Raw genomic sequence first — 12,179 nt, forward strand, 5'->3', positions numbered from 1 at the left:
ATTGATGCTTCTTTCCTGTGTGCCAAAAAATAGGAGACAGATGTTTGTTTGTTTTTTAAGTTAATTCCCGATAAAACTGTTTTTTGCTAACTACATTGCTGTCTGCATTATTGCTGAAGTCCTAAATGATCACCTTTAAAGTGTTTGTGCTAATAACATCATGTACAGTCAGACAGGCCTGGAGAACAGCACTGACTGGTAGGCTTTGAACAGATCACATAGTTCAATTCAACATATAAGACTTTAAGAATGCACAAGCATCTACTTAAAATCTATTGAATTTATCACCTGTGATATTATGTACAATTCCAATGTATTTTGTTCATCTGCCTTAAATAAACAGGCAACCTTAAAGTATGAAATATTCATATACAAATACACATATAAATGTGTGAACTGTCTCAGTGTGAGCTTGAAGACATTTATAATGTTTAAGTAGTTTAATGTGCAGGTGCTGAAGATAAACACATTTTGAATGAAAGCCAGGGAACTTTGGTAGCACAGAAACAAGTGGCTATTCTTTGTGACCACATGGATCACTCATATTACCATTATTTCAAATACTCCAAAAAGCTGGGGTCCAGGGTATAATTGGCTGTTTTTGACTACTTTTGATTTGGCCTCTACATTTCAACTTTAAAAACTGTTTATCTTGCCAAGCTGTTATTTTCTCATTTTGACAAACTGTATCAGCACCATTTATCTAAATTCAGACAAAATTTAAAATACGAGTAGAAAGTATTATTTTTGACTGTAAAAACCACAGGCATGTTTACACTGCAATCTGCTTTTGGTGGCTTTTTTGCAGCAACTGTCACATTCACTAGTAGAACTGACACACAAAACAAAACAACGACTACACTACACACTAACTACACAAGACAACACACTAACTTGAGACTCCAAACACGGTAAACGTCACAAATTTCTCACGTATCAAAACTCTCTCTCTTTCGCTCACTCCTAAAACTTCCCCCTCTTCCCAAACAACCAGATGCCACATGTTGCCATATCATTTTTTTTCATTGGTCGACACGGTACATTTTTCCACCAATAGGGAAGGAGTGTTTTTTCTTTTTTCACCAATGACTGTTGTTTTTCACTCACAAGCAAAGCGTGCTAGCGCTCTCCTTAGAAAACGCAGTTTTTACAGTTTCTTCCCGGAGTAAACGCCACTGTTTTATTAAAAACAAAAAACATCGGTTTTACGTGGCCTATCAACACAATTTAAACACTGCTATACAGTTTGAAGTCCGCACGTTCGACCCAAGTTGAAATGGAGACTCTGAGCCCGTCGACCCCAGAGGTTTAATCAGAAAGCCTAAGTTAGCTAGTTATGTATCAGGCTAATGTTTAAAGCTTTCACTTGAGTAAATTAACTCATATCACTGCTAAGTAATGTTAGCTAAGTTCACAGCATATCCCATAACAGCGCTGCCATACTGCATCACACTCAGTGCATTTCAATCATTTCTCCAGCGAGTTTGATAGCAAAATAATAATCATAATTTTAAAAAATAGCATGTGTAACGTACACGTACTGGAAAATTATTTACTAGCACTCACCTATCATGCGACTGGAGAGCGCAAACTCCGCCATTAGTTCCATCAAACACTGATTAAAACAGCGACCTACAGGTATGTTAGCGCACTCATCCCCGACTGGCCGGGGGAGGGGCGGGGTCACATATTGAAACAGACACAAGGCAGCCAGGCGGGGAAAATTTGCCTCTACATTTTGCGACTCATTTTATTTCTCTATCTGATAAGAAAACTATTCAATCAGAGAGTTATTTGTGGTGAATGAAATACAGTTACACTTTCAAGCACTTTTAAGCACCACATCTGAAATTCAAGCACTTTTCAAACCTTGAAAAGACAACATTAAAATTCAAGGATTTTCAAGGATTTCAAGCACCCGTACAAACCCTGTAATTTCAATGCTCCCCTCTGGGCGGCGCCTCCGCTGCATTTCCTGCAGGACTGAGAGGAGGAGCGCCACCTTTGTCCCCAAAGCCCCTCTGCTTTTTAACACCAGAAACATAAACTACTCTACACTCTTTTTATACTGCCGACACTTTACTCCATTTTAGTCACTTACAGTTATTTATTCACCTTTCAGTCACTTTAATTTTGAAAGTGTGTAATTTTAAAACTGTATATTCTGTGTATTTATTATCTCACTCTTTTTGCCTGTTTAGGCACTGTCCTTATCTTCAATGTCATGGTGCTCTGTTGTATCTTAATTGCCCCTTGGGCAGGGCTCTAGACTAACTTTTTGACATGGGTGCACCGGTACGCCTAACTTAAAAAATTCAGGCGTACTGGCACAAAAGTTAGGTGCAATAAAAATTTTCAACCGCATCGCTTAACACCGCAGTTTTACATGTGCACTTTCTTGCAGCATATAATGTGTTTCCTGGATACACTGCTGCTTTTTCAGCATTCAGAGATTGATGGCACCGTGTCAGAGCACTGGCTATGAATTTCAGACAGATCAGGCCTTAACTTAACAAAAAAGTTATCAATAGTTCTTTTCATCTTTTCTTATTCCCCACAGCTACATCCACTTCTCTCAGGCCTAGGCTGCTCACTAGGGCTGGGTATCATCACTGATTTCTATAATCCATTCGATTCCAGTTCTCAAAGTCCTGATTTGATTCAATTTAGCCTCAGACAGTCAGAAATATTATAATTCTGATCATTTATCAGTACTGATACATGTGAGACTTCATCAGAATTGTGAAAATCACAGCAGATACCTTTGTGTGAAAGTAACTGAGAATAAAACACAGAAAAACATGAAGGAGATTTTCCTGGTCTGGCTTTTTATAGCAGGTAACCTTAAAAATATTCTGCAATATTCTGCAATTTTTTCATAATTTTAAGAAGTTTAAATTTCTTCAGTATTGAACAACAGAAATTAGGCTTTCTTGTCCGAGGTCATTTAAGTGAAAAAAGAAAAAGACAGCGCTGTAAACAACGGTAGACTGGTGGGTAATAAGCGAATGAATAATGCAGAAAACAGATTTGAGACGGGAAACTGTTCTTGAAGTACAGAGAGAGAGAGCTGTGCATGAAGTGTGATTTTTATCGTGGTGGAAGCAAAACAGCAAAATTCATGACGACATTGATCAAATGTGAAGCGTAGTTTGCTGCTTCTTTTGCTGCTGGCTCGGCGAATTTTGGTTGGAGAGAAACAAAACCTGCAGCTCAGAATCAGCGCAAAAAGACGTAATCACAGAGCGGACCCGACCCGTGTTCGGACCGTCGGGTGAGAAAGCTGAGAAAGACAAAGCTGATTCTGATGCGTCGGGTCCGCTCTGTGTTTACGTCTTTGTGTGGAATCCGTTAATGAATTGACATCGCTTTATTCAAGCTACTCACCTCTCTCTCCCACCTGCACTTTCAACTGAACCACGGCCAATCAGAGAGGTCCCGCTCCTGACTATCTCTGATTGGTTTAGTCCACGATAGGGGCATAATGTGTGTCTGTTGTTGACCACATGGAGAGTTGCAGAGATTTTTTTTTTGTTACCCGAACAGTTGGTCGCACAGGTGCGACCAAATTTTTTTTTTTAGTCGCACCACTGAAAAATTTGGTCGCACTCTAGAGCCCTGCCCTTGAGGATACACAAAGTCTCTCTGATTCTGAAGTCTGTGTGTGGGAAGCCATGTTTTAGCAGTATCAGTTATGTTAAATGTGTTAAATATGAGGATTATCAGTTAGATTTAACCTGAAACCTTATATTTTATTCTGAAGCACTTAAATCTAACCAGCTTTAAAGGCGCTGCAAAGTTTAACTGAAGGCCCAACAGGTTTAAGATTACAGGCTGAAAATGTTCTTGCATGAAGCCTAAAGATATATTGTGTACACTATTCTGACCCGACTGTGGTGTGTGTGATATGAGGTGGAAGCTGCTCTGGTCTTACTGCTCTGAGGTGACGACGACTCGCTCTCCGTGGTCGACCAGAAAGCAACAAGCTTGACAGGAAACCGAGTCCACGAAGATCGACTCCACCACGGCCCGAAACCACGACTTCTTTACCGCCCAGTACACCACATACACCTGACGGGAAAGCACACACAAATCTCCTTACTCTATCACCTCGCCCAACACAGGAGCGACAACGTTTCTGACGTCTTGATACCCGTCCTTCCTCCAACGACGTAGGCTTTAGCGTGCACACGTCCTGCGTGGTGTCGCGGTAGAAGAGGTTCATCTGAAAATGTAGCTTTTTGTAAAGTTCTGAAGTCTCCACATCGCCACTGAGACCCCAAATGGCACCCCAGAGACACGATGGGTTCTCCACCTGCAGAGTTCAGTATGAAGTACACATCATCATCACTGTGCTGCATAGAAAGGTATGTTTTGCACCTCTTGATGCTCAGCTTGAACTTCACTTAAATGCCTAGCTTACATTTTGACAAATTAAAGGAAAATAAAGTCTTCAGTCTTTGCATTTCATTATTACACTTATTTTGTTTCACCCTCTCCCAGTGACATGTGACAAATTTCCCACGTGGGGAACTAATAAAGGCCATCTTCTCTTATGGAGGTGACAAGTAATCACACCTGAAACACCTTCATGATAAGTGATATTTTAAAGGTTTTTAACCCTTTAGCACATGAATCGTGACAACCACAATCAGGATTTTTTTATTCATTATTTTTTATTCCTCTTTAGGCATAAAAGGAATAAAAGGTTTTTGAATTTAATTTTTTTTTTAAACATACTTACATAAGATTTTTTTTTTTTTTTACATGTCCACTTAGGTGGCTACCACTCCACGGGCTGACCAGTGGGTGGCAGAGTATGAAGGGACACATATGTGTCCAATGTAGTGTTTTATGTGCAAATATACCATAAACACTGACACAAATACAAGAAAACAGCCTTTGAATAGCTGTCCACTGTAGTGACCACTATGCGTGAAAGGGTTAAATACACCAACTACATCTGCTGGGCATAAAAACTGAACCCGTGAGCCACGTTTAGCTAATTAAAGCAGTAACACCGCCATTAAAGGCTCACGTACCTTCAGAACAGATATTTTCACCATTTCTTTATTTCGTCAGTCCCGCAGCAGCGACACTGGAAGAAAACGGTCGGATTTAACAGATTTACCGTTTTTCGAACGTCAACCGTTTAAACTTGAGCCCCGTTAGCTAACGTTAGCTCGCCAGCTACGCTCCGTTTTACTGAAATTTCAAATGATAAAAAGAAGAAGAAAAATGTTTAGTCTTCGGTTAAAACAACTTTTTTCCTGTAACTTGTTTCTGTTTAGAGTCGAATTCGCAGGTCGAACTTACCTGTTTGTGGGAGAAAGCAGCAGCGAGTGTAAGGCGCGAAGAAAAGCAGACGGAGGGGGTCAGTTCCGAGTCTGACCGGTAGAGGGCGCTACGGTGCCAGCCTTTTCCTTATTGTAAATTAAAACATGATTGAAGAAAAAGCTGGTAAATTTACTAAATAAATTCCAAGAAAAAAGCTTAATAATTTACAAGAAAAAAGAAAATTAATAAATGAAAATTAAAAAAAATAATAAATATAAAATAATTTTAATTTAAAAGAAAAAACGCCATAAAACCCAATTCCCTAAGAGGAAAAACCCACAAAAATGTTAGAAAAAAATCGTAAAAAAAGGGGGAGGCGAAGGGGGATCCAGGAGAGAAAAAACACAAATATTTTTAGCACGCATTTTTGTCATTTTTACACTGTCCGATGACAAAAGAACTTCCCTCGAGATAAATAAAGTTCTTATCTTATCTTATCTTAGGCCGTGCAGGTGCGCTCTTCTTCCTGTCCTCCAGGGGGCGACGTGGAGGTGTATATCCGTCATCTAAACAACGGCAGGAAAGGAGGAAGAGAAATGGGGGAAATGCCATTACAAATAAGAAGAGAGCAACTGACATTGAATTACTGGGCAAGTTTACAAGGACATGGTCAAGATCATCTGACAAAAACTGTTTTCCAATCATGCTGGGATAAAGACAAAGGTGAATTGAAGAGCTTTGGGTGGACAGTGGGACAGAAAGCAGCTGAACTTAATCTGGACAAGATCAACATAAGTCAAACAGCACCGTTGCCTACAATACCACCATGGATGCTCCCTGATGCAGTAGCAGATTTCACATTGTTAAACAAAAAGAACAAGGAGAGGGGGTTTATCTTACATTCACATACAGTGCAGGGATATATTAATCAGTATTGTAGTTATGTCAAAATCTACACAGATGCATCAAAGAATACAGCCAACCAAAGCGGGATAGCATTTATACTTCCTGAATTTAATATCAAGGTAGGGAAAAGGATCAGTGACGATTTATCAGTGTACACAGAAGAAATGGTTTCATTATTGTTAGCAGTCCAGTGGATTGAAGAAATAAAACCACTAAGATCTGTGATATGTTCAGACTCGAGCTCATCACCGGCCAGTCTGCAAGACTGTCACTCAGAATCCAGACTGACATTCTGATAGAGATCCAGCAAACATTATTCAGAATAATTATGATGGGGCTTATGGTCACATTCTTAGGGTTACCAGCACATCATGGAGTTAAAGGAAATGAAACAGCAAATAGGACAGCAAAAGAAGCAACAAGGAGACCGATGGTAGATATGGTTATTAGTGTGAGTGGGACGGAGATCAAGAGTAGAATGGGATACAAAGTGAAGGAAAGGTGGCAAAAGCAAGGGGAGGAAGAGAGGAAAGGGCGATGGTTTTACAAAATCCAATTTTTTGTCATTTCGGTCCACACTCCACACCAGCTGGTGGCGGTAATGCACCATTTTGCTGTTTGCCAACTGCCAATAAACCCTATAAAGAAAAAGACGAAGAAGAAGAAGGAGGAAGCGAGTTAACCGAGTGTAGTTTTTTTTTTTTTAAATTTGGATAAATTTGGTAAACTCACTGTCTGACCCATTGACTGTAGAAAAAGTTTTCTACAGTCAATGGTCTGACCCATACTCCGGAACAGTAGGAGGCGGTAATGCTCCTTTACGTTGGTTGCCAACCGCCGTTAAACACAAAAAAGAAGAAGAAGAAGAAGAAGCGAGTTGACGTTATGGAGGCAAACGCGAACCCTGGTAGCTAACGTCCTACATTCATCCAAGTCGATAAAGGCAACTTTAACCCGCTGTGGTGCTCAGCTACATGGAGAACAAAGCGCCTGTGCTGCTTAACGCGGTTCCTCCTTACGGACACATGATCTGCAGCGACAAATGGAGAAATTCGTCCTTCATTCAGGGTTTGAGAGGTAAATAAGCACCACGAACCCGGAGTAATAAACATTCACCAAAAATCAGACGAGAACCCGCCTTTAATGTTTTATTATAAAAGTACTGACTTTTAATACTTTTAAGGTTTAAAAGCAAAACGCGTGTAGATGTGGATGAAGCCTTATTTTATAGTTACTGAATTATTTATACTGTTAAGTATAGTTTATTTTCAATAGAACATGTTTTTGATGCCAGAGTTTAATGTTAATGTTCAAATATGATGATAATAATATTTTCAAACAAATTCATGCTCTCAGAATTTATTATTAAACTTCAGCTACACTTTAAATGATATATTCATAAAACTCATAGTATCAGATATTTGGCCTAAACATTGAATGACATAGCTTAAGTAGCTCTGTAAATATAGCTATTTGATTTCATCACAAACATCTGTATTTTATGAGCAATAACAGCAGAGGGCTGAAACTTGGCAGTTTTTCTCTTATTAAGATGTGAATAAAGTATAGTGCTTTAAAAGAAGCATAAACAGCTAAATTTCCCTGTGTTTAAACTGTCCAACAACACTCCTGAGGTTCAGTGCGGTGAAATACCTCAGTCACTTTATTACTGATCAAATGAATGATGATGATGACGACATATACAGACAACGGTGTAAGCTCTGTGTGCAGGCAAATTCAGCTTCTCTTCAGTTTCAGTTAAAGCGGATTTTATTGCACACCGTTATATACCGCCCCCTTGTGGTCGTCTGACGAGCAACGTAGAATGCAGAAGCCGCATGTTGCATGTGATGATGCAGTGAGGGGCCAGTGTCAGTCAGATGTTTGGACTTTTAAAACACTTTTAAGAAATGTAATGTTTGCTTTTAGAGAAGGACTGGCTCTAGTAACAGTTTGCTTTTAGGTGTTTCACTGGCTAAAGTGTTTGTGTGTTTAGTGCAATGAATTTGCATCTGCTGCAGATGGAGGTGTGAAAATCATCTTTGAGACTGAGCTCGGAGTGGCAGATTTCCTCCTGCCCAACAAAAGCAGTGTCCTCTACGTCTCTGAGTGTGACATCATCGCAGGAAGCGGCTACAAGAGGAAGGTGGTTCGCTACAGGAACGTAAGTTTGATGTGGAAGCTGGAAGCTTCTCAATGATGTTCAGGTTGATATTGGAGGCGCTCCTCGTGTTTGTTTTCAGGCTGGGAGCAGCTTCCAGGAGCTGGTGTTGGTGGAGAAGACCAGACTGAGCGAGCAGTACTTCCCCGCTGTGCAGAAGTTTGTGGCGTTTGACCTCGGCCTGTCTCTGCTGCCCGTCAGCGGGCAGGCCGACGCCTCACAGCTCATCACTCAGATGGTAAGATTTCCAGAAAGTGTTGATTTATAGTCCTTAACTCTGGGTTACGGTACATAAAATCATTTTGCGTTGTTTTTCGCCATGATGTCACATTTTGTAAATGTTTGTCTCTGTGTGTGTCATAAAAATATTGCATCAAGTTCATTTTTATAGACAACGGTCTGCTATAAAGAATCATATCAGTGAGAGCTCAGTATTAACACAACATACGGGGATTTATTCATACATGACTTTTTGTTTCACAGAGACATGATGTCACAGGCGCTGTAAACCCTGCATAACAAAAAGGATTCAAACCAATCAGAGCAAAGCTGGCCTTTTTGTTGAATTTGAGGCTTGTTCTCGTTGTCTCCAGGTTCACGGGGAGGCTCGGGAGAACCCCTTCAGGAGGAAGAGCTCGTCCCGCCTGCTGGACCCTCTGGTCCTGGCTCTGGTCCAGCAGATCCCCGGGGTGGGCAAGGTCAAAGCTCTGGTGCTGTTGCGGCACTTCTCCAGCATCCAGCAGCTCTGCAACGCCTCCCCCGCCGAGCTGGAGCCCATCGTGGGCCAGGCTGGCGCCCAGCAGATCCACAGCTTCTTCCACAAACACACTGCCGGGACCTGAACAGCTCAGTTCAGATTACAGTGGCCAAAATCCAGCCTTGAGACTGAAGTTCCTGCAGCATCGACTCACAGTCCTGGTTCCCAGAGCTGAGATGTCTGCATGAGGAGGCTGAAGAAACTCAGTTTTTACTCTGGCTTGCAGTTGCTGGTTAGGTTGAAGCAATAAAAACTGCACGGTTAAAATGAGGTAAAGGTTGGCGTTTGGGGGAGAATAACGCCTTCGCAGCAGGAATCCTGATCCATCAGGTTTAAATTAATGAGTAAATCAGGATTATTTGACACCCCAGGAATGAGAACAGTCACTGGACGATCAGGGCCGGGTCACCGTGACCTGCACAGCAAACAGCACTTTCCACAGTGGTGCCTCAGGTCAGGCACGCTCCTCGTCTTCATCGACATTCACGGTGTTTGCGTCCTGAGATGTGTGAGAGCGAAGGCTTCCTGCAAACTGCCCGACGTGTGTCACTCTAAACCAGGCGCCAGGCTGATGCAAGAATTACTCGCACATCTGTGTCTCTGAGACGACGGTTTACAGCACAGCCTTCAGCGTGAGCAGGAAGTGTTGGAGGCAGCGTTAACCTAACATGTTGCCCGGCGTGTTCCCGTGTGCAGGGAGCACCTGCACACTGTCACTGGCCACAGAGCTGAGTGTGAACTAATTCATGTGCCGATTTTTACTCTGCATTATTTATTGTGACCTGAATGGATGGTTCCGTTTTAAAGGACAGACTCGGACATCAGTTTGCCTCTGCAGAGGAAATTGTCCAGATTTTGAATTCATGCAAAACTGTTTTCTATGACTGTGAAATAAAAATAAAAACAAAGTTTCGCATTTTTTCTTTTTATTGCTTTAAAAATACCTGAAAGTATCCTGATTAAAGAGCTGCAGATTATTCCTCTGAAAACTCATTTCAGTCTGAGGATACTAACAAATGCACAGACTGCATATGTTGGGGTGTGTTACACTGTAGTCTTTGAAATTTGGCACACTCGACTACATTAATATTTTTAACTTTATATTACCTCATCTTTCTTCTATATATTTTCAAACGAGCTAATGACAATACTTTTGAAAATATGAAATGATGTCTTTAAATCCTTTTACACTTTTTTATTGAGAAGGTCTCCTCCACAAGGGCTCAAATCTCTCCTCGTGCTCACGACCTCTCAGTCTGTTTCCTGCTCTGCTGTCTTTGACAGGTTTGAGCCTGTGACTCTGTCCTTTTTAAAGGAGACTGTTGGTCATCTTAAGCCTGCAGGGTCTCCAAATGATGCTGTCCCTCCTTGACTTTTAAAAGAGGTGTTACCTACAGTTGGTCCTTTGGTTCTTGAGCTGGTAAACCATAGTCTGATGTCAGGTGTTGTCCCTAAAGATTTTAAACATGCAGTAGTCAAACCCCTGATTAAAAAACCTGCTTTTGATCCTACGGTTCTTGCAAATTACAGGCCTATCTCCAAACTACCTTTTCTTTCCAAAATTCTTGAAAAGGTAGTTTACAGCCAAATAACGGCCTTCCTGGAAAAGCAAAATGTTTTAGAGGTTTTCCAATCTGGTTTTAAACCCTTTCATAGCACTGAATCAGCCCTTTTAAAAGTTTTTAATGACATATTTTAGCGACTGATGCTGGGGACTGTTGTTCTTGTGCTTTTAGATTTGACAGCTGCGTTTGATACCGTGGATTATGCCATTTTATTCTCTCGTTTGGAGCACAGGGTGGGCATTAGGGCACAGCACTGGAGTGGTTCAGGTCCTACTTGGCGGGGTGAACTTTTTGTGTCAGCCTCGGTGACTATGTGTCGTCCTCTGCTCCCCTCTTGTGTGGTGTCCCACAGGGCTCAGTTCTAGGCCCCCTCCTCTTCTCTTTATATCTGCTTCCTCTTGGTTCTGTACTGAGAAAACACGGCATTCCTTTCCACTGTTATGCTGATGACTGTCAGATCTATGTCCCTCTAAAGAAAAAAGGCAGATACTTCACACAGCCATTACTTCAGTGTCTCGATGACATTAAGGCTTGGATGTCTATTAACTTTTTAAAATTCAATGATAAAAAGACAGAGGTGATGGTTTTTGGCAGCCCCACTGAGACCCCCAATGTGTATGTAGATTCCCTGGCACAGTATGTTAAGCCAACTGTCACAAACCTGGGGGTCAAAGTGTGATCTGAAGTTTGATAATCAGATTAAGGCAGTGATAAAATCTAGCTTCTTTCACCTCAGGCAGCTGCAAAAATAAAGCCAATTCTTTCACGGCAGCACTTTGAGACAGTGATCCTCGCCTTTGTTAGCACTCGGCTGGATTACTGTAATGCACTTTATATTGGGGTCAGCGCATTATATATTAGTCATCTACAGAGGAGGCAAAATGCCGCAGCTCGTCTTTTAACTGGCACTCGAAAGTTTGAGCACATTTCCCCTGTTTTAGCTTCACTTCACTGGCTGCCCGTTTCTTTTAGGATTCATTTTAAAATTCTTTTATTTACTTTTAAAGCTCTCCATGGCCTCGCCCCATCGTATCTCTCTGAGCTGCTACACCCTTATACACCCACCCGCTCTCTCAGGTCAGCTGATCAGCTGCTCCTGCATGTACCCAGGACTGGGCGTAAACTTCGTGATCGTGCTTTTGCTGTAGCAGCTCCAAAACTGTGGAACGAGCTTCCTTGAGAGATCAGACAGGCCACTTCTTTATCTGTTTTTAAGTCACTCTTGAAAACCCACCTCTTTACCCTGACCTTTGACACCACGTGAGATGTTGGTTTTTATTTTTATCTTTATTTCAGTTGTTTTTAGGAGATTCGATGCTGTTTTATCTTGTTTTTGTTTTAATATAGGGCTGTTTTAATTTGATGTTTTATGTGTTTTATTTATTTATTTTGCTGTTTTCTGTTATTCTATTGTTTCAACTTATTTTCTGTACAGCACTTTGTTCCTGTGCTGGGTATTTTAAAGTGCTTTATGAATAAAATTGGATTGGATTACAGAATTTGGGTTTCTTTC

The 12,179-nt window shown here is 41.2% G+C and overlaps 2 protein-coding genes across 7 annotated transcripts in view; one reads left to right on the forward strand and one right to left on the reverse strand.

The window, feature by feature from the left end:
• The window catches only part of tdrd12 (tudor domain containing 12), a 30,466-nt gene extending 25,056 nt beyond the window's left edge, over positions 1 to 5,410 (reverse strand). For 5 of the 6 annotated variants that reach the window (XM_087844223.1, XM_087844224.1, XM_087844219.1 and 2 more), the window contains exons 1-4: positions 5,317 to 5,410; positions 5,043 to 5,205; positions 4,154 to 4,315; positions 3,935 to 4,071 (exon numbers count right to left, since the gene is read on the reverse strand). In XM_087844223.1, coding sequence (XP_087700349.1) covers positions 3,935 to 4,071; positions 4,154 to 4,315; positions 5,043 to 5,066 — 323 coding nt within the window. In that variant the 5' untranslated portion in view covers positions 5,067 to 5,205; positions 5,317 to 5,410. The remainder of the gene's footprint in view (positions 1 to 3,934; positions 4,072 to 4,153; positions 4,316 to 5,042; positions 5,206 to 5,316) is intronic. The other variant, XM_087844218.1, reaches the window with a different exon arrangement.
• Positions 5,411 to 6,845: 1,435 nt separating this feature from the next.
• On the forward strand, positions 6,846 to 10,013 carry faap24 (FA core complex associated protein 24). Its single transcript, XM_087844575.1, has 4 exons — positions 6,846 to 7,260; positions 8,205 to 8,347; positions 8,427 to 8,582; positions 8,938 to 10,013. The coding sequence occupies exons 1-4, from the start codon at positions 7,158 to 7,160 to the stop codon at positions 9,184 to 9,186; spliced, it is 651 nt and encodes a 216-aa protein (XP_087700701.1). The 5' UTR covers positions 6,846 to 7,157; the 3' UTR covers positions 9,187 to 10,013.
• Positions 10,014 to 12,179: the final 2,166 nt, after the last annotated feature.

Source organism: Neolamprologus brichardi, chromosome 7, assembly GCF_056152115.1.
Source record: "Neolamprologus brichardi isolate AB-2024 chromosome 7, ASM5615211v1, whole genome shotgun sequence".
NCBI classification, from domain to species: Eukaryota; Metazoa; Chordata; class Actinopteri; order Cichliformes; family Cichlidae; genus Neolamprologus; species Neolamprologus brichardi.